We start from the raw sequence: 22,477 nt of genomic DNA on the forward strand, positions 1-22,477 counted from the left end.
AAGAGTAAAAAGTATTCATGGGGAAAAAGCTCTGTTTAACACATGTTTTATTGGATTGCATTATTAGCTGATTTCACTCACTTTATATTTGCAAAATAATTGACATTTCTAATATTTATTGAAATTGCTTAATTTGCACACCCTGTACTCTACACACAAAAATGTATCAAATATAAGAATGAAGTTAAAATTGTGACTGATTCACTTTAGCAGCGTGAATTGCCCAGCTTTTTGAAGATACAAGCTATAATATTTGTACTTCCCTATGTCTGTGCCATAAATGCTTGAAAACATTAAAGTTTTCTGGTTTTATCTTTTATATCAAAATAATCAGTGTAAACCTTGGTTGGTCCCTGAGTTCACTGAGTTCATTTGAGGTAATGGGGACCTGTAGACATTCTGACTAGATTTACTACCATGTGCCTTTGCCTACTTCTCTTTGATATAGCAAAATATTTAATTGAGAAATCACTTTATGTTACCATGGTGGATTTCCACTGTGCTGTAGCCGTTTTCCTTTGGATTCCCATCAGTGGTGCTGCTCAGTGGCTTGCATATAGACTTGCTATGAAGAAATGCAGAGGCAGCCCATGCTGCCCTGTTTCAAAGTTGAACTCTTTAAGCCCTTGAGAGTGGGCTTCACCCACTATTGCAGAGGCATTTTGCATTTGTCTGTAGCAAGAAATTCACCTTCTCAGGCCAGGCGCGGTGGCTCATGCCTGTAATCCCAGCACTTTGGGAGGCTAAGGCAGGCGATCACTTGAGGTCAGGAGTTCGAGACCAGCCAAGCCAACATGGTGAAACCATGTCTCTAATAAAAATACAAAAATTAGCCAGACGTGGTGGCACACACCTGTAGTCCCAGCTACTCAGGATGCTGAGGCAGGAAAATTGCTTGAGCCTAAGAGGTGGAGGTAGGAGTGAGCCAAGATTGCATCACTGCACTCCAGCCTGGGTGACAGAGTGAGACTCTGACACACACACACACACACACACACACAGAGAAATTCACCTTCTCAAACCAGTAAAATACAGACTTAATTCATAAGGACTGGAGCTACACATTGATATGTATCACCTTAGAGCAAGAGCTATGTTCTAGGAACCAAATCACAATTTTCAGTCATGGAACAATATATCCCATGGCAGAAGACTTTACGTGTGATCTGCTCTACTTTCATGCAATAATTTAAACTTTGATTGCCCAGTAGTCCTTTAAGTTAACATTTCTGTCTACTGCTACTGGATTTTTGTTGCAAAAATATATTAATGACCCACATGAAACATACTAAGTGAATCATTATAAACAAAAGGGAAAAATGATTAAGAGAAAATTAAGTGATTATGTAACACCACTTATCCCAAACTAGAGAATAAGCCATTTCAAGCAACATCTTTGAAGAATCGTATGGTGTGAATTGGTTTGTATATGTTGGTATGTATTTATTCACACATTCATATACACTCAAGATACAGTTGGCCTAATTATAAATGGGGGCATTGGTAAAACTTACGAAGTGTCCTCATACTGAATTGTAATTTTCTCTTACCTGTAAAGTAAAATTTAGATCAATCCCATGTCTTTGTTAAATATATTTTTTACCAGTCCTAAATTTAGGGTTTATTTCTAACTAGATCAAAATAAATGTAAGTTGTGGAACTCATTTTGAATATGATGGATATGCTCTACATTTGAATTTCAAGAGGCAATAATACTATTGGAATTATGTGAATTCTAACTCATTTTAACAAGGCAACCTGACCTGAACAGGATCACTTGAATGTTATCTTTTTTAGGATTACACTAATATTCTTCTCACAAAAGGTCTATAAAATATTGTAGTTGGAAAAATAATTATATCAAAATGTTTGGAAATTAGAAACTTTTCCTTAACTTTTATTGATATTGACTTGAATTATTATTTTCTAAACTAAGAGCCATATGCCTACCTGTAAATCTTTCCACATATCATTTAAATTTTTGTTTGTATTGTTATTGTTGTTGATTTACAGATTAGTTATTAGTTTTTTATAGAATAATGCCATTGATGTGCATGCTTTTATGTTTTTTACAAAAGGGTGTGTTTGGATGAAAGTTAAAAAAAAAAAAAGCTAAAATCTTCCACAGTCAAAACAAAATAATTCTACTTAGAATGCGGAAGTGTGACATGTATTTATAAAAAGCTCTCGAGGGGATCCTAATAATCCATTTATTTCCCACACATCATCAAGTTGAAAATCAATCAGCTGTTGGAACACTGGGACTCTCTCACAGGGGTGCATTTTCCATAAACAGAGGACATAACATATTACTTAACTTCTACACAAAGGGAAGGAAGAATCGTTACCTAGAGAGATGACAGTCTCATAGATATCCTGCATTACATCATTGTAGAGAGTCTTCTCAGGAGGATCCAATAATTGCCATTCTTCCTCAGAAAAATACACAGCCACATCTTCAAATGTCAACAAACTCTAAAGAAGAGAATGGGCTATAGTTTAGTACTTGCCACTTCAGAAGCTGTCCTACCACCCATTTCTGAATCACATGGTAGGCCAGGTGCTGAAGATGTTAACAGTACAAGATTTAGAGTAAAAGAGTGAGAAGGCAGAAAGGAAGGAGCAAAGAGGATCAGTAAATCACCTGGGAGGTGCCCAATTCCCACTGTGCCAAGCCTAGTTGCCTAGAGAATAACTGGGGCTAAAATGTCTCAAAGCACCTGCTGGACACTATGAGTCCTAGGCAGTAGGGACAAGCAGAGACAAGGCCACGGTCAAGTCACCTGAAAAAAGCCAGAAATAACAGCTCACCGGGGACTCAGGCAGGATGAGTTTAGATGCCATCTTTCAGTCTTTGGTTCTTTTCTGCTCAGAAAGGGCTAACATCTGTTGATCATGCACAGCTGTGTGTAGAAAATAGTCAGGGAAAATTTCTCTTTCCTATTTACAAACATCCCGAGCTGATTTCTAAAATACAGAACATCAGGATGCCCTCAGTAAAGATGGGTCACATTGACAAGTGTGTGTGTGGTGCCAAGAAGTGGCCATCTCATTGTAAATAAGAACCAAATATCTACCACTCATACAACCTGTTCCCCAGTTCATGAATTCTTTAGATTTCACAAAAGAAATTAATCAAAGGAAATCTATTCATTTTTCCTCTCATAACATAAGCTGGGCAAGAATTGAAGGTTTGAAAATGAAGGGCTCAGGTCCTCCAGCGTACAGTAGATAATGTGGGAGACTTTTGTTTTTTATTATTTTTTCCTAGTGCACAATTTTCATCACATTCTGCCACTGATAGCCCATGTCTGACCCCAATTTTTCCTACAACTTGTGAGGGGGAGGTGGCCCCACCTGTCCCTGTTCCGTCTTCTCCTCTCAAGTTTCAAAGGAGTAGAGTCTACAGTGTGAATAGCAGGGTTCTGTGGTTTGGATATTTCTGTCCCCCAGGCTGACCCCCACCTTCAACCACCATCGACCCACTATACTCCCACGTGGGAGATATTATAGCTGCTAGCATGGCTGGCCGCCTGGAAAATTCCCATGGCATTCTAGGTGAACTAATTACCATCACAGCTCCCAGGAGAAGACAATTATGATGAAGCTCCTCACCTCTTTCATATACAGGCTGGGTTTCTTTGTGAGTGTTCCAGCCCAGCTGTTCTTGTAGTACCCGGTATGTATTCCAATATTCTTTCTGGAACACACCCATTGGTTGGGGCTCTGCTGGCTTCCACTTGAAGCCTGGGGCCACTGCTGTTCCTCCCAAGAGCACTGCCTCCTTTCCCAGCTCATGGGCTGTGACCTAGAAATAATCCCCATCCTCATTAGCACAGAACTTACTTTTGGTTTTGGGGTGGTAGTGGAGGGAGGAACAAGAGCAGAGCCCAGATTTGGGGAGTGCATGACATTAGAGAAGTAATAAAAAGAATGAAGAGTGCCACTATGTTCTCATAAAGAACTATACTCAAAATCTGGGATAATTAGGATAAAATAGAAAAAGCTGTGACTACTGCAGATCCCCACCCCTCAACCCAGTGGCCCCCACCCCGATGCACAGAGCCCTGGCTCCAGCCACTAGCAAAGTTGGGTGGGCAGCCTGTTCCCCTGCTGGGTAACTTTCACTGGTTTGCTTTCTTGACTTGGATCCTTGTTTTAGTGAATTTTTATCTTTTGGTTTTCTGTAAAAGAAAAGGAATTGAGTAAAAAAAGCTTTCCTGTTAGCCAGTTTCCAATCATCCAGGAAAGAATTTCACAGGGAATGAAGATGGATGGAAGAATAAATGGGGGGAAGAGTTGGGCTCCAATCTCTCTTCACATGACTTGGTAGTAATAAGACACCAAAAATATGCCCTGCCCTGGATTTTTCAAGGTAGGCTCCTGAAAAAAGGAAGTGTGCTGCCATCTTCCAAGGACAAACCTTGGTTTCCCACTCACCAGCAGGGCCAATGACAAGCCACTAAGTGAGGGCAATGCAGGTTCTTTCCTCCCAGCCCAGAGATGTGTGTTCCTGCTACAGAAGATACTACCCCTCAGCATCCTGATTCCCTCCACTTCTCTCTTGGCAATTGTCTTCTTTCCATATCCTTGTTTCCTTTTTTTCTTTCCATTTTGTTCTCTTTCTTTGCAGTCTCCCCAGAGCCGCTTGATTCATACTTCTGTTTGGTAACCTCTCTCTCCTTTGGTCTCTGTAAGTGCTGCCTATCTTGTGGATCTTCTCCCCTTTCCCAACTCTTTCTTGCCCTTTATTTCTCTGTTTCTAAGAACTCAACTCTTTTCTCCTTGCCCATGCCAGACTAGGCCCACCACCATCAACTCACCCTGGCCCTAGAGAAGACAAAATGCATTTATTTCCTCTAAGACCAGGAAAGGTTGTGCTAGGAATTTTGAAACCTGTGGACTGACTATTGCTGCATGTATGTCATTTTAGATCCTTGCTAGCTGTCCTAAATGAGCAACAGAAGAGGAACTTAATCTAGTTCTCTGATAACTCTTCCATTCTGATAAATTCACTTTTATCCTACTTCATTGTACATGTAGGGAATCTTTCTTCTTACCTCATTCTTTGTTCCATCAGGCTCCCTCTGCAAGAATTCCACCAGGACCAGAGCCTGTTTGACATTCTGTGGATGATGCTTCTGCACCCAGTTCTGGGTCTCCTTGGGCAGAATGCTCAGGAACTGCTCTAACACCAGCATTTCCAAGATCTGCTCTTTTGAGTGGATCTCTGGCCTCAGCCACTGATGGCATAATTTCTGAAGTTGGCTGATGGTCTCAAGCGGTCCAGTTGCTTCATGATAACGGAAGCTCCAGAAGTGCCTGCAAGCGCTCTCAGGACCAAGACTCTCTATGTTTGCGCTGTATTTCTTACTCTGACTGAAGTTCTCATTCACAGACCCACTAGTCTCCCACATAGCCCCCATCTGGGGGTTTGAGCATGAATCCGCCTTCAGCTCTCTCATCGTCATTTGCTCTAGGAACAGTTTTACTCTTGTGTGTGACACTGACACCCACCTGGTACCACCTTTGACAAATGAGGGTGCATCAGGTTTGGTACCAAATCAATGAATTGTTCTTCCCAAGAGCACTGAGGGAGAGCAGAAGAAAAGTACATGTCAAGAAGAAAACCACATGACACATATTTACTTGCTATTTATTGTAAGAGGAAAATGAAGAGAGAAGTTCCTGTCTGGCTTCTCCTCTAAAATCAACTGTCAAGAATTGGAACATTCATGATGTTAGATTACTCAGAAGGTAAGTTTCTCTCCTTTTCTTTGTTTTTCAACTTTGAAACAAAGCATAGCTAAGAGAAGACAAATGCCAATCAATCAATGTATTTCCTGTTTTTTTTTTTTTTTTTTAACAGTTGAGGAAAGATTGGTGGGTGAGAAAACTGGCACCAATTGGCCAAAATGAACTTTGAGATTATCCAATACTTAATCTGTGGGTTTCCTGTCCTATATTGGCAAATAGGGCCTATTTGAGTTTCTCGAAACTTTAACAGATCATCCCAATCATTTTTCTTTAGTCAGAGGAAAAATAGTTTCTATACCCCTTCATCTCACTTAGACTGAAGACTTTACTAAATGGAACTCTTAATATTTCCTTTTATACTGTATCAATGCTGGTAGGAGAACTGAGACAGCAAGATCAGAGTAGAAGTAACTAGAGAAAAAGTAAGCAAATGTCCCCCCGCTAAGCAAGCAGATCATCAACATTTGATGTGGCAAGGTGTAGTACTTCTTTGAAAGACTTATAAAGGGCACTGCACAGGTTTGTACTTGTGTATTAAATCTTTTGTTTACTTTAACTGGAAAACTTTACAGATGGCCTTCCTTTACACATATACAAATGTCAGGTGGTTAAAAACAAAAACGAAAGAGAGATGGTGATGATTAAGGTTCTTCATAGACGGGAAGGGTCCTAGTAATGGCAACCTTTCTCCTGACTTAACATGTCCTCAAAACTGATTTTCCCGAGGTGATCCAGAAGAAATAGCAACAAAATTCTTTCAAGGATGCCACAGGTATTCAAAATAATGGTTGGCTCCTTGCTGACCATTCAGGCTCAGGAGGTACAGGAACACTTCGTGTGTGTGTGTGTGTGTGTGTGTGTGTGTATGTCAGCAGAAGCCATCGTCTTTAATGTTGAAATGACTCTTTCTTTAGTGTTATGTTCATAAGCCATCAAAAATCAGGAAGTTTCGCTGGGTGTGGTGGTAGACATTACTGCCCCAAATCCCCATCCCTGATTCACTACAACTTCTAGATCAACCACAGGGTTGCCCACAAGAACTCTGAACGTGGGCAGCCTTTGAGTGTGATTCACTAGCATCCCTGGGTTATATTTGTACATCCGGTAGAAAGAAGTTGCTTCCGTAGGTAAGAAGTGGCTGTAGGAGCCCGCGGTCAGGCGGCCTCGCTGTGGACAAGTCCCACCAGCTCTCCAGCCGATCTGCCGCCTGTCAGTGGCGCCACTGCCTACTGAAAAATACTGTATCACGTCCCCCACCCCCATTCCTCGCTACACAGCAGCCCCAAAGGCTGCAACTGGCAGGAGCGGCCGGTATTTCTCAGGGGATCGCCAGTCAAATCTAAAGAGAAAATCAGCTTCTCGGTTACCTTCAGTCAGCTCTGGCTTCCCCGGAGGCCACTTTCCTCTTCCTCCGCTCGACTGCGCCTCTGTGGCCACGCCTCCCTGCTCTGGGTAGCAAAGCTCTCCGCTGCTGCGCGAATGTCAGGAAAGCGCGGGATGCCTGGCGAGTGAAGCTCCAAGATTTGGGGAGTCTTGGAATATCAGTTCCCTCATTCGATCCCTCCACCTCTCGAAGACCTGACTCCGACTCACTCTTCCAGGGTCGAGGTCTGTGGACCTGAACCGGAATCAACCAGAAAATGAAAGATGCATTTCCGGTGGCTTTGTGACAGCTACGCCCAGCCATCCCCCTCCCTCTACCTGCGGAGTCTCAGCCTAGCCAAGTTAGGAACTGTCCCGGGGGTGCTTTCCATCCTAGAAGAACCAACCTCCTGCTCCAGTTAGGTCCTGGGTGCAAGAAAGAGTTAATGCTACCGGGTCTCTAGCCCTGCTGGAAGCCTAGAGAAGCCCCTCAAATGGCTCTTCCCTGGGAGCCATGTAGCTTAGAGACTCCTGGTGCCAAGGTCTCCTATCCCTGATTTGCCAGGTATTGTGCATCCAGATTGTTCCTGCTGGCTTCCCGGAGGCTGGCAGCCCATTCTACTAGGAGCCTCACCCAGTAAGGGTTGCCACCGCAAAGGTCTAGGGGCCACAGAAGAGTGGCTCACAAAGTCAGAACCACTTCAGCACTCTTGTGGGCAGAGCTGTGTACTGGGCCTTCCTGAGTCTCAGCCAGAGAGAGCTCCAGCTGTAGTCACTAGACTTATCAAAAGCCTCCTTGAATAAAAGGCAATTTGGTCCTGGTCAAGCCTCTTGTTAGATCAGAAACAACAGCCCCCTATATTTTCAAAACCATATTCTAGTTATCAGACACATGCTCCCCAACGGTTATCTCGTTTTACTCTTGTTAGGTAGATTTTAACCTTTTGAGATAGGTCCCATTTATACTTCTCTTTGACATATAAATAATCTGAAATGGTATCACATGACTTCACCTACTACTTCATGTTCAGGGTCACATAGATTACCGGTGGCAGATTTTAGCCAGGACTTTAGGTATCCTGTTGTCATATCCTGTCATTTTTCTACTACATTATGCTTTCCCTGGAGGACAGAAATCTTGCTTCCATCTTTATCTCCTGCAGTGCTTAACATAGTTCTCTGGGTAAAGTAAGTATTTCATATTTACAGAATCATCTTTCTAAAAAGCCGAATATCTTGGGTTGTCCGTATTCTCCAAGTTTTCAGTATTTACCAAGAGTTGAGCCATTTGGACAAAAATTGCCAATGTGAATCTAACAGGAGAAACTGGGTGTAGCTTAGTTTTACAATGGGGATGAAACTGACATATTTTGGAAGCCAGTGTGAAAACCAACTCAGACAAGCCAAAGAGATGTCTGCATGTCCAGGAGGAAAATAAAAAGCACCTGTCTGACTTTTTATATATAAATGCAGATGACACTAAGTTAAAGTCAATCATCATTCAAAATCGAAGCTCCCCAAAGGTATGTAAAAGGACACAGTGCATTATCTATGATATATAAACTTAGTAAAAATGTTTGGTTCACCAGAGCATTGTCTTCAGAATGGTTCTTTCAAAACTATATTCCACAAGTCAGGCATTTTCAACATAATATTTTATAACTCAATGAAGAGGAAGTCAGGGCACTGTGACTTCTGTATAATTCCCAGACTTACATTTCAATGAATCACTAACCAGTGAGGATGGTCAGATAAAAGTCATTTTCTTTCCCCTAAACACTTCAACCTTGATTCACCCAATAAATCAAGGTGTGATCTTGAGCTGCAAACAACTTTATAGGTGGAAGCAACTTAAAGAGAATATTGTAATTTTGGATAAGGTCATGATGAGCAAGATAAAGAAGGAAAAAGAGTTTCCGAAATTAAACCTACAACCCAAGAACGCGTGATTTTTAAGTGAGCAAAGTTGAGATGGAGTAAAACAAACAACTATAGCAAATACCTAAGATGTCTTTACAGAAAGGAATCTGAAAATGATGAAGGCTTAACCAGTAAACGTTTTTCGTGGTCTGGAAACTGGAAGACTGACATCAGGGTGCCAGCATGGTTGTTGGATTTATGGTAAGGGTCTTCTTCCTAGTCATGTCTTCACAAGGCCTTTTCATGGTGCATATATGCAAAGAGACAGACTGAGATCTGATGTCTTTTCTTATGTTTTCCATAAGGACATTAATCCCATCATGGAGGCTCCATACTAATGACCCCATCTAAACCTGATTACCTGCCAAAGGCCCCACCTCCAAATACCATCACATTGGGGATTACAGATTCCACCTAGGAGTTTTGGGTGTACACATTCAGCCAATAGCAGCATACAGGAGGAAAAATATAGATCAATTTTTGAGAAATATGGAAAACTGGAAACCAACTTAGAAGAAGATGGGATATAAATGAGAATGAAGAAAAGGGTTACCTGCCCCCCACCCTCAACTTTTTTTTTTTTTTTTTTTTTTGAGATGGAGTCTCGCTCTGTCGCCCAGGCTGGAGTGCAGTGGCCGGATCTCAGCTCACTGCAAGCTCCGCCTCCCGGGTTCACGCCATTCTCCGGCCTCAGCCTCCCGAGTAGCTGGGACTACAGGCGCCCGCCACCTCGCCCGGCTAGTTTTTTGTATTTCTTAATAGAGACGGGGTTTCACCGTGTTAGCCAGGATGGTTTCGATCTCCTGACCTCGTGATCCGCCCGTCTCGGCCTCCCAAAGTGCTGGGATTACAGGCTTGAGCCACCGCGCCCGGCCCACCCTCAACTTTGTGATTACAAAGGAAGTTGTTAAAAAAAAGAGGAGAGACTGATGAAGAACAACAACAGATGGCTAAATTTAAATGATGTGCTGTGAGACAGAGGTTGTACAACCTCACTGATTTTTTTTTATTCTACAACTGAATTTTAAAGGTTTCATTTCATGCTGAAGGAGATGCAACAAGTAATAAAGAACAGTTTCAGAGTAGGTTCAATTCTAAAATTGGTAGCTTTCAAAATCAAGGCTTCATAATAGTGAGTTGTTAAACATGACTTTGATTTCTGATTCTAGAAATTAGAATTTTTTTAACTGCTAAATTATGATATAATTCATGAATTACATCATTTAAAGTATTCTAAATAACAGTGTTTTTAAAATATACTCAAAGAGTTGAGTAACCAACATGGCAATCAATTATAGAATATTTACCTCACCCCCCCAAAAATATTGAACCATGCAGCTTTAACTTCTCATTTCCTGTCATCCCCCACCTCCCAATCAGCACCAACCCTAGGCAACCACTGATCTACATTTTTTCTCTATACATTTCCCTATCCTGGATATTTCATATAAATGGAATCATATTATATGTGATCTTTTGTGTCTCCATTCTTTCCTTAAGCATAATGGTTCCAAACTTCATCCATATTGTAGCATGTGTCATTACTTCATTCTTTTTTACTGCTGAATAATATGCCATTGTGTGGATATATGACATTTTGTTTATCCATTCATTGGTTAATTGGTATTAGAATTTTTTCAATTTTTGACTATTCTGTATAAAGCTGCTATGAACATTTGTGTACAAATTTTGTGGACATATATTTTTATTTATTTTACATATATTTGTAGTGGTGTAATTGCTAGACCATATGTCAACTTAATGTTTAAACATTTGAGGAGGTGCCAGACTATTTTCCAAAGGGACCACACCATTTTACATTCCCCCCAGTACTGTGTGAGGGTTCTAATTTCTCTACATTCTTACTAACACTTGTTATTATATGCCTTTTAAAATTATATCCATCTTAGTGAGTGTATCGTGACATCTCATTGTGCTTTGATTTGCATTTACCTTATAATTAATGATATTGAGCATATTTTCATGTGCTTATTAGCCATTTGTATATTTTCTTTGGAGAAACTTTTTTCAGATCCTTTGCTCATTTTTAATTGTTATTTATCTTCTATTATTGAGTTGTAATCATTGTTTATATATTCTAGACACAAGCCAGACATATAATTTGCACATTTTTCTTCCATTCTGTGGGTTAACTTTCAACATTCTTGATGGTGTCCTTTGCTGCACAAAATATTTGAATTTTGTAATGGCCAGTTGATCTATTTTTTCTTTGGTTTCTTACGTCACATCTGAAAAAACAGCCACCTGATCCAAGGGCACAAACATTTACACCTGTGTTTTCTTTTAGATCATTTTATAGTGTTAGCCCCTAATTTATTTAGATCTTTCATCCATTTTGAGTTAATTTTTGTGTATGATATAAGATAGAGGTACAATTTCTTTCTTTTGCATATGGATATTCACTTGACCTAGCATAATTTGTTGAAAGACTATTTTTTCCCTATTAAATTGTTTTGGCACCCTTGGTGAAAATCAGTTAACTCAAGGTGTATGGCTTTGTTTCTGAACTCTCAATTCTATTCTATTGTTCTAAATGTCTAGCCTTATGCAAATACCACACTGTCTGGATTACTGTTGCTTTGTAGTAAGTTTTGAAATTACAAAATATGAATCTTACATCTTTGTTCTTCTTTTTCAAGATTGCTTTAGACTCTGGGTCCCTTGAATTTACATATGAATTTTAGGATAAACAGGTCAGTTTCTGCAAATAAGTCATCTGGGAATACCATATTAATGTGGTATTCAGTGTTCAATCTTCTTTATGCAGCAGAATATCACAGCTGAACAAAAAATGATCAAAAGTTGGCTCTTTCTCAGACAAAGAAGCAGAAGAAGGAAATAAACTGAATGTTATAAAGCTTCCCCTTGCCCCTGCACTTTTTTCCAGGCATAAAGTGATGGGACAAAGCAGGAAGCATTCATACTTGGAAATCGACAGCTCAGGGCCAAATGGACCCTATACAAAAGGGGAAAGTCAGAAGTGGACCTTCATTGTGTCAACTTAAAAATCACACAATTTGGCCAGGCACGGTGGCTCACGCCTGTAATCCTAGCACTTTGGGAGGCCAAGGCTGGCGGATCATGAGGTCAGGAGATCAAGACCATCCTGGCTAACATGGTGAAACCCCATCTCTGCTAAAAATACAGAAAATTAGCTGGGTGTGGTGGCACGTGCCTGTAGTCCCAGCTACTCGGGAGGCTGAGGCAGGAGAATCACTTGAATCCAGGAGGCAGAGGTTGCAGTGAGCCAAGATTGCAGCACTGCACTCCAGCCTGGGCGACAGAGTGAGACTCCATCTCATACACACACACACACACACACACACACACACACACACACACACACACACAATTTATCCATTTAGAAAGGAGGACTTTATTTCTTAAGTAGGGGATGACAACCTGCAGGAGAGAAGTGCAGCCTCTGACTGAAAACAAAAAGCAAACACTTTGAGGGAGGGAAAGATGAGGCAGGGCTTTATGCTGAACTATATGCATGCTTGGTTGGCCAAGCATAAATATTCAACAAGTGTATTAGTCTGTTTTCACACTGCAATAAAGAAATACCTGAGACTGGGTAATTTATAAAGGAAAGAGGTTTAATTGACTCACAGTTCCACATGGCTGGGGAAGCCTCAGGAAACTTACCATCATGACAGAATGTGAAGGGGAAGCAGGCACCTTATTCACAAGGTGGCAAGAGAGAAGTGAGAATGCAGGAAAAACTGCCATTTATAAAACTGTCAGATAAGAACTCACTCACTATCATGAGAACAGCGTGGAGGAAACCATCCCCATGATCCAATCACTTCCCTCCCTCAACATATGGGGATTACAGGTCCCTCCCTTGACATGTGGGGAATACAATTCAGGATGAGATTTGGGTGGGAACACAGAGCCAAACCATATCATTCCACTCCTGGCCCCTCCCAAATCTCATGTCCTCACATTTCAAAACACAATCATGCCTTCCCAATAGTCCCTCAAAGTCTTCATTCATTCCAGCATTAACTCAAAAGTCCAAGTCCAAAGTCTCATCTGAGACAAGACAAAATCAAAAGAAAATGCATTACTTCCAAGATACCATGGGGATATAGGCACTGGATAAATGCTTCCATTCCCAATGGAAGAAATTGGCCAAAACAAAGGGTCTACAGGCCCCATGCAAGACCCAAACACAGTGGAGTAGACATTAAATCTCAAAGCTCTGAAATAATCTCCTTTAACACCATGTCTCACATCCAGGGCATGCTAATGAAAGGGGTAGTCTCCCATGGCCTTGGGCAGCCCCTTCACAGGCTGGCCTTGAGTGCCTGCAGCTTTTCCAGGCACACGGTACAAGCTGTTGGTGGATCTACCATTCTGGAATCTGGAGGATGGTGGCCCTCTTCTCACAGCTCCACTAGGCAGTACCCCAGTGGGGACTTTGTGTGGGGGCTCCAACCCCACATTTCCCTTCCGCACTGCCCTAGCAGAGGTTCTCCATGATGGCTCTGATCCTGAATTAGACTTCTGCCTGGATATCCAGGTATTTCCATACATCCTCTGAAATTTAGGTGGAGGTTCCCAAACCTCAGTTCTTGACTTCTGTACACCCACAGGTCCAACACCACGTGCAAGCTGCCAAGGCTTGGGGCTTGTACCCTCTGAAGCAATGGCTCAAGCTGTAACTTGGCCCCTTTTACCCCTGGCTGGAGTGGCTGGGAGCTATGAATATTCATGAAGGAGGGATATGTGCATGTGGGATAAGCAAACACATATATTACACGCATCTCATGTTCACTTTAGGGCAGAGACTTAACATTTAAATACATTATATTTAGGCCCTATACACCAAAGGTGAAGCAAGGATATGAAGGCATTCAGTGTGCAGCCTTAATCTGGCCAGAATCAGTTCATGTTCAGTGGTCTCTTATCAGGAGAGAGGTATTGAAATCTGTCTCTTGTCCAATAAAAGCTATAGTTATGGCTTGTGGAACAGGTGAGTGGAGGTCAGTAAGCCAACAAGTGAGTGAACTGCAATTGTTTCAATATTGCTTATCTCTAGGGCAGTGCTTGTTTAGCTGCTAGAGAGAAAGAAAAGTTTTGTGGCAATTAGAACATACTTTATTCTTTGGGTGTAGCAGAGTGGGAATTAACCCTTGACTGGCATGGCCTTAGGCTTTGTTTATAATTTGGTATCTTATTGCCAGAAAGAGTGCATTTAATTAGTCTTGTGATCTCTATTTGAACAGTAACTGTGGTCAGTTGTGATCTAAATCACAAAAGGAAGGGAGTATAATGTGGTAGCATGGTGCAAAGTTTTGCATAGGTCAGGGATGGGCTAGTCAACTGTCAAGCTGGAGCAGATTAATGGTCCCCAGATGCCCACCAGCAATGGTCAGGTGCCTAGACTCAGGGATACACAAGTATAGAAGTTTCCCAGGAATATACTTAAGTATAGCCTCTTTCTAAGCCCCTATAGCCCGCATTGCTGTAAACAGGGACTATCCCTGGTCTAATTCAACTCTTTCAAAGCTAATCGAGAAGACAAGTAGTTGGGCTCCTTAAACAGAACAGGAGGCCCCAGTCACCTAACATAATGCTCAAAGAGAGCAGCCGGAAGTTGCTGTAGCTTCTCGGCACTTCATCAATAATCACTGATTTGTAAGACTGGAGATAGAAGAAAAACAAAAAGCAACACCAGTGGAGCTGGGCATTGCAAGTCCCATCTGAACTGCGACAAAAAGGACTCATTACTAGACTCCCAATACAAGCTTGAGAAGGCCATCTGTGGCTGCCAGTGGCTATGTTAGTGCTGAAATGGAGTCACCATCCAGAACAGCATTTCCAAGAACCCCTGGGGACAGGGGCACCCACTATGGGGACAGTGTACTGAGCGTGGACCTGGATGAGCATAGGTGGGTGGGAGCAATCTAATCAGCAACTCATCCCATTCCATAGAGAATATAATGATAGGAACATGAATAAAGTTCCAGCTGCTGTGGGAGATCTGGAGAGGAGGAGGTTTGTATTCCACATGCTGAGCAACCTCTCAACAAGAGGTGAGACACTGCAACTTGGGCCCCTGCAGCCTGAATGGTAAGAATAGAGTTTCTGACAAATGCAGCCCAAGATCTCCACGAAACCCCAGGGAGAGACCTGTGCCCGACACCCAGCATGGCACATCTGCAAGCAGGACACACTACAAAAATTCTGCTTTCTTTTCCCCAGTGGGAAGATTTTGATGTCTACAATGCAAATGTTCCCTCGATGGCTAACCTTGCATCTCACAACTCTCTGGGACAGAGTTCCTACAACCAGTTTACAATTAAAATTGATAATTGATAAAAACATTTAAAACATGCTACCTATAGTGAGGAAATGTAGCTCCAGTACAATCAAGATTTTCACAAATGGTGAATATTGACCTATTTAAGGAACAGACAGTGCCAAAAAGATTCTGACACTGACTTACATATTTAGACTCCGGCCCTGCAGAACTAAGTCTCATCTTTGCATCTACAGGGCTGCTTATGGCAACTGCCATGACTCTCTGCCTTGGGGGCTTTTTGTCTCACCCTTAGAGCATGCTGGACTTGACCCAAGGCCAACTGGAGGTGACAGAGATTTATGTCACCCCTGGGGGAAGTCCTTTAAGAAGTATAGTTGGGTATTTGGTGGCTAAATACCCTCAAGACTTCTCATCCTACCCTTGGGATGAATGTCAGGTGTGTGTTCGACACAGTCGCCCATAGGATCCCCCTGAGAATTAGCTCCAATTACCCACACTGGCAACCTGTTAGATTATTCTTGCCACTTAATGAGCTGCATTCCTTCTACATCTCACAACACCCCTACCAGCGCTGCCTGGGAATCCCTCCTACATAGGCACTTTCTACTCATAAGTGTGCCTCAGGATCTATTTTTAGAGAATGCACATTTGAACACCTTGTATGCTAATTTACCCTCACACTTGAATGTCTGGCGAGAAGTAGAATTGCAGGCTCAAAGTTATTTTGCACCAACAGCTGAAAGATGATTCTCTTTCCTAGGCATTTCTGGTTACCTCATTAGCTACCTCTCTCTTTTTCTCAACTGAAAAAGTACATCTCTTGAGAGAATTCCCTCCCCACTCTGCAAGCCACTCTCATTTTAAATTTATTTGATTATAACGTCTACCCACACCCTCCCCCAAACTTCAAGGGAGACGAATCGAGACCTCTAAGTGGACTCCTTAAAGTCACCTCCCTCCAGAAATTTAGGGCTGCAGGGCTTCTCCACGTGTCCACTCAGTTGTCCTTCCACCTTCTCTAAACAGGGCCTCTCTTGAATCCAACACCCCCAGACTCTGCAATGTTAGTAAACACCCTCTCAAAGGGAAGTAGCTAGAGTTCATCTGCTGTGGTCTCGGGTAGCACAGAGACAGGTGAGAAGTTAAGAAATCGTGTGAACAAAAGGCACATCCAACCAAAACCAGTGAGAAAACAGCTTCCATTTGTAATAGTTGCATTAGGGGAAGGATTTATTGCCAGTGTGCAGGCAAGCCACGTCTCCTCATAATAGTCATTTTAGTTCCTCATGAGAACCCCACTATAAAAATCACAAAGCCCTGTCCTCACCATTATCCCTCTGAGAGCCTGGAAAATCCATGTCCTGCACCTAGACAATACCCACCTGGGTCACACTTTAATGGTAACAATATAGTTATTCTAGATCAGATACTTGGAAGGGAATATGGCTTGAGACATATGCATATGTCTCAACAAACAGGTCCAGTTTTAGTATAAGATTTTCCAAGGCATTAAAAGCCCACCTGCATCCCAGGTCCACAGAATAAAAGTGTGGAGTTCCACTGCTCTGAGCTTTAGGAGGGGGTTACACAGTTGTGCGAGACACAGCAGTGTTTAACTGCAGTGTTTAATTTCTGCAACTAAACCCTCCATTTACATGAACTGTGTATTATAGAGGGAGTAATTGCAGAGTCATGACAAAGACTGGATGCAGAGATTGACAAGCAAGTGGGAAATTCGACCTAAGACTAATTCCCTGATTGGAATATGGCGGACAAAGTTACTGATCACTACCCAGGGAACCTGGCAAGATGCAGTGGGTGCTGTTAATCTACACAAAGGAGAAATTTTAATGAAGGGATTTTGCACAAGCCAGGGACAAGCTCTGAGGCCAGGATAGCTGAATGTTTCATCCAGGAAGGATACATGTAGATGGCACACAGCCACGGGATATACCTACTTCCTCTCCCAGCAACTTCCACTTACCCTATTCTGCCCTGAGCCAGAGGAAGCCAGGTGATGGTTGCCAGCATTTGAATCTTGCAGACTGTTGGCATTAGGTTCTGAGAGAGGTTATGAGTAATCATAGTAACCATGACTTCACTTGGTTCTCAACCAATCAGGCCCTAGGACTCAGGGAAAAAGAGAGAGTGTGCTAAGGAAAGAGGTCATGTTTCCTCTCACTGCTACTTGGTTTGATACTTGTCACCTCACCCTAGATGAGCCAATCAGGAATTTTTCCTGATAATTTGGAGTTTGGAACTAGACCCCAAAACTCAGTGATTTTCCTCTAAGTTTCATTACTGCCATTTCTGTATAGAGAACATTATTTATACCTACTATTGAGTTCTCTTGAGCTACCCTTGTTTCTGTCCTTGTGAAGCATGTTTGCTGCTTTGATATCTTGGATTCTGTAAAGTACTTATGTTCTTCTAATTAATTATTTTGTTGTAGAAGTTCCCATTTTGTATTACATGCAACAAATGTAAGCATTATCAAAGAAGTGTGTGGTTCTGCACTGTGCTTTATCAAGTGTACCAGAGCAGAGCTCTGAAGTATGTACTCTGGTGCACTGAGGACAAAATATTCGTGGCAGGGGCATAGAAGTTTCCAGGCCAGGGTAGAAACTCTGTCCTTTGTAATAAAGGTAAGAAATGTAGTAGGTAATCTAATATCTTCCTATGAGGAGTGGTCTTTTTGGCCATTACATGAGGCCACAAATACATTTTGAATGATTGTGGAGGTGATTAGGGAAATTTACTGAAATGTCTAAGGATAAGGCAAAGTTGGGGGGACCAATATGGTTCTGCAAAAGATCAGTTCAGAAATCATGAGGACCTGAAATGGAAGTAATGGGCACACAGTTAATTCTTGGTCAAGCCTGAAGTAGAACTTTTGTCTCTTAGTCAGTGGTGTTTCTCATTATACCACAGTGTTTAGCTTTGAAGGATGAGAGTCAAAATAGATAAGCCAGTGTGAGAATCTTTTTGGCATTCTCTAAATATTTTAATATTCTACCTACTGTTTTTTAGTCTTAAAAATTATCTTTGCAACTTCCAAACAGACATCTGTCAGATTTTTGACGTATATAATAAAAATGGTATAATTTCAGAACCTTAAAAGAGGATCTTGGCTGGGCACGGTGGCCCATGCCTGTAATCCCAGCACTTTGGGAGGCCAAGGCGGGCGGGTCACGAGGTCAGGAGTTCGAGACCCGCCTGGCCAACATAGTGAAACCCTGTCTCTACTACAAGTACAAAAATTAGCCAGGTGTGGTGGCACGCACCTGTAATCCCAGCTACTTGGAAATCAGAGGCAGGAGAGTCACTTGAACCTGGGAGGCAGAAGTTGCAGTGAGCAGAGATTGCACCACTTCACTCCAGCCTGGGTGACAGAGCAAGACTTCATCTCAAAAAAAAAAAAAAAAAAATCTTAGAATCTAGAAAATAAAATATATGTTCCCAATCCATACTAATTGGCCTTTAGAGCAGAATATCCTTAATTCTTAAGCCATATCATTAATTAAATAAATTTAAAGTATATATATATATATATATATATATCTTATCACTGTCTTCTTGATCTCAGAAATGTTAAAATGTAAAAAAGTAAGCATGCCGAAATACAAGAAAAACTGCTTATAGCCCTTATCTGGTTGTCTGGTTACTGTTTTATTGGATATACATGATACTAACAATTGCTTTGAAATATTTTTGATGGTTTTGGCAAATAAATGTTTATACACATTAGGTGATTTTTCAAAATGATGAATGATGGTTTCCAATTGTGTTTTAGCATCCTCAAGATCTTCACTTTTTTCCCTGTGAGCTCTTAATATGGAGAAAAATATGGGTCATTTTCCTAATATTATGCTATTCTTACTTTATGGGAATAATCTCCATTTGTTATGATGTACAATTCTTCTAATGCATTATGGGATTTGTTTGGTTATTTTTCTTCAGGATTTTTCATCTCCATAGATGGAAATGATCTTATGGTTATCTCTCTTTATGCTTGCCTTGTCAGGTTTTGAAGTCGCTACAGAGGAAACAAATGAGACTTAAGGGGAATCAAGGTTGAGGTGCAGTTATCTTAGTCCATTTTGTGCTGCTATAACAGATTACCAAAGACTCGGTAATTTATAAAGAACAGAAATTTATTTTCTCACAGTTCTGGAGGCTGGCAAGTCCAAGATCACAGCACTGACACCTGGTCTGGTGAGGGCCTTCTTGCTGCATCCTCACATGGTATAAGGTAGAAGAGGAAGAGAGGATGAATGCTGTGTCCTCATATGGCAGAAAAGTGAAAGTGGGTGACTCCATTCCTGCAAGCCCTTTTAATAACAGCATTAATCCATCCATGCATCCATGAATATGGAACTCTCTTGACCTAATCACCTCCCAAAGGCCACACCACCGAGCACTGCTGTATTGGGGATTAAGTTTCCAACCCATGAATTTTGGAGGGGACACATTCAAATTATAGCAAGATTTATTTATATAATTTTATATTTTTAAATAGACTTCAGAATTGTTTCTATTTTTATTAATTAGAAAGATGAAACATTGTTGATGTAGGAAGAGAAGCAATTAGTGTTGGATGTTTATGTAGGAGTGAAGTCCCCATAAAGGTAAAATCTTCATGAAGGCCATGTGCACAGTGGAGGGATTTGGGAAAGGGCTTAAACATCTCTCCATTGTTACAGGAGAGTAGGCAGAGAAAGCTGGAATGGATGTCAGGATGTTGATAAAGGAGCTCATGTCTAATGGCTTTTGTGTCAGATTCGGGGAATGAGATGTGACTGCAGAAGCAGAGGTTGACGTGATGGGAACCAGCAACCAGTGAATGTGAGCAGTATGTAGAAGCTGGAAAAGGCAAGGGAATATGTTCTTCCCTAGAGTTGCCTGTGGGGGTTCAGTCAGGCTGGTGGGGAAAATTTTAGTTATAATAGCCACAAATGCTCCTGAAAGGCCTGAGAGTTTGCATAACTTCGGTAATAGATCTGGCTGAAGGCAGCCATAGTCTCTATGCAGGAGCCAGAGAGCTCAGGGCACAAATACAAAGGAATGTAGAGTAGTTTATCTAACTAACTTGTTTACTCACGTGGTCCTAAGACTAACCTTTGATTTACTGTGGCTGCTTAATTGCTTTCTACTCGGGAAGTCCACAATGTCAATTACCTTCTAGTGGTGTTGACTCAAGCCTTTGTCAATTAATCTTTACTGAATAAATGCGAGTCTCACTAGCTGGTGGGGACCGCGGCTGCTATTAAGTGGCCCGGACACTCAGCTGAACTGGTAAAGCAGAATATCTGTGTGTCAGTGTACTTTATTCATCCATCGTTGAGTCAGGGTCTGTGGGACGGACCCCCGCAGCTGCCAAAAAGAACATAATTCTGTCAACCCATTTTAGAATTCTGACTTTCATAATGTTAATATACTTGTGTCATTTTAAGCTACTGAAGTTCATGGTTATCTGTTAGAGCAGCAACAGAAAACTAATACAAAGGCCTTAATCAAGGCCTTTCAACCTTGACATCAAAGATCAGGAAATATGCCATAAAGTGCCATTTAGTTTTTCCAAGTTTAAGAACAGGTCAAATTGAGCTGTTAAATGGAGATGCAATGGGGATAATTACCACTTTCTCTGTCTCTCTTTCTCTCCAAATGTATTTATAGAGCAAGAGATAGGTCGATAGGTAGATAGATAGATAGATAGATAGATAGATAGATAGACAGACAGACAGACAGACAGACAGGATAGATAGATATAGATACAGACATATAGATATAGATAATGGGTTTCAATACTTAAAAGCCCTGTTTTAATTTATATTTGCCTGCATTATTTCAACTGGTGGAGATGAGGTAGTGTGCACAGGGTTTATGGGGTCCTTTTAAAAATAAAGCTGATTGTAAGTGTCAAACACTTAATTTTAACTTTTTACTCATTGAGTCTGAGTATCCATGCCCACTATGAAATAGGACATGGGTACTATAGCCATGGAAAATTAGGCAAGGTAACAGTTCTGTTGTTTAAGGTAAGGCATACTTGCGTATCTTCTATTTTATGTTTGATAACTACCTTAAGAATATAGGGCGTACTTTGTTTAAATGCAGTGGGATCCCCAGATACAGCTGTACTTTGGACCCCAGTACTGATTAAGGACATGAAGGTTTACCAATTGGTGTATTTTAGCAGGTGTTACAATTAATTCTGAATCCAGAGGCATAAAAACAAATCAGCACCCTTTTGTTTTTCCGTTGTATATAGTATTTTAGTAAATGTTTGCCTTCCAATTGGGTCAATTTTGTTTCTTCACCCTTGTATTCAGGTTTTTTAAGGAAGTGCTAAATACACTTTGGGGGGTCCTCCCTACCCTGCTCATATTTATTGGTTTCTTCTTCCAGATAGTCTCAAGTCATTATTATCAGAGTTAGCAGCCTTCCTTGTGGCAATGGTTGCTTTACTGGGTTTAAGGATCCTGGGCTTAAATCAGGTTTGAATGGGCCCCTTGATTGTGCAACAGGGCACATGAAAATATCACGAGCATTTTCCAGTAACATAATCAGGGGTTCTGTTGTTACAAAGTCATAGGCTGCAGTGACAACAAAAGCATTTTGTAGGGTCCTAGTGAGTCTTTTGCTCTTAGGAGCATGAAGTCAGCCTGTCACATGGTAACTGCTCTTCCTCCATATGAGTGACCACCTCATGGGCACATAAATTGCACAGGGCATTATTCTTTCCATTGAGTTCTATAGAATGGGGCCAATGCCTGGTTGAGACACATAGACAGTAGTCACAGGGTAAGATTCATTCCCCTGAGCCCAGTGACAGTCATGGCTTATTCTGGAATTCAGACAATGTAATCTGAGACACACAGATACATCTGGAACCAGACACAATACCCAGGGTCATTTTAAGGATGACCCCGATCCCATAATTCTATCCCCAAAGCTAACTGTTGAAATTTCCATATTAGGTTAGTTAAACTGAAGCTTGGTAGGATTCAATAAATGCAGAGCAAAGAAACATAGCTCAAAGAGCAAGATTTCTAGTAGAAAGCAGCTCAAAGTGCATCCTTTCAGTCTGCAGCTGAGCCAGTGAGGAAGCCAAACCAAGAGATGAAAGATACTCAGTGATAG

The 22,477-nt window shown here is 41.4% G+C and overlaps 1 protein-coding gene across 30 annotated transcripts in view; it reads right to left on the minus strand.

Annotated features, from left to right (window-relative positions):
- Positions 1 to 22,477, minus strand: part of ZNF75D (zinc finger protein 75D) — a 43,981-nt gene that overhangs the window by 2,843 nt on the left and 18,661 nt on the right. For 4 of the 30 annotated variants that reach the window (XM_077989326.1, XM_077989328.1, XM_077989325.1 and 1 more), the window contains 4 exons: positions 7,125 to 7,375; positions 5,061 to 5,590; positions 3,616 to 3,808; positions 2,349 to 2,475 (listed from right to left, as the gene is read on the minus strand). In XM_077989326.1, the coding sequence (XP_077845452.1) occupies positions 2,349 to 2,475; positions 3,616 to 3,808; positions 5,061 to 5,125 (385 nt within the window). In that variant the 5' untranslated portion in view covers positions 5,126 to 5,590; positions 7,125 to 7,375. Of the gene's footprint in view, positions 1 to 2,348; positions 2,476 to 2,811; positions 2,968 to 3,615; positions 4,956 to 5,060; positions 5,591 to 7,124; positions 7,376 to 17,318; positions 17,459 to 18,618; positions 18,741 to 19,500; positions 19,666 to 20,512; positions 20,708 to 22,477 lie in introns of those variants that run through there. The other 26 variants (XM_077989321.1, XM_077989317.1, XM_077989322.1 and 23 more) reach the window with 14 other exon arrangements.

This window comes from Macaca mulatta, chromosome X, assembly GCF_049350105.2.
Source record: "Macaca mulatta isolate MMU2019108-1 chromosome X, T2T-MMU8v2.0, whole genome shotgun sequence".
NCBI lineage: Eukaryota > Metazoa > Chordata > Mammalia > Primates > Cercopithecidae > Macaca > Macaca mulatta.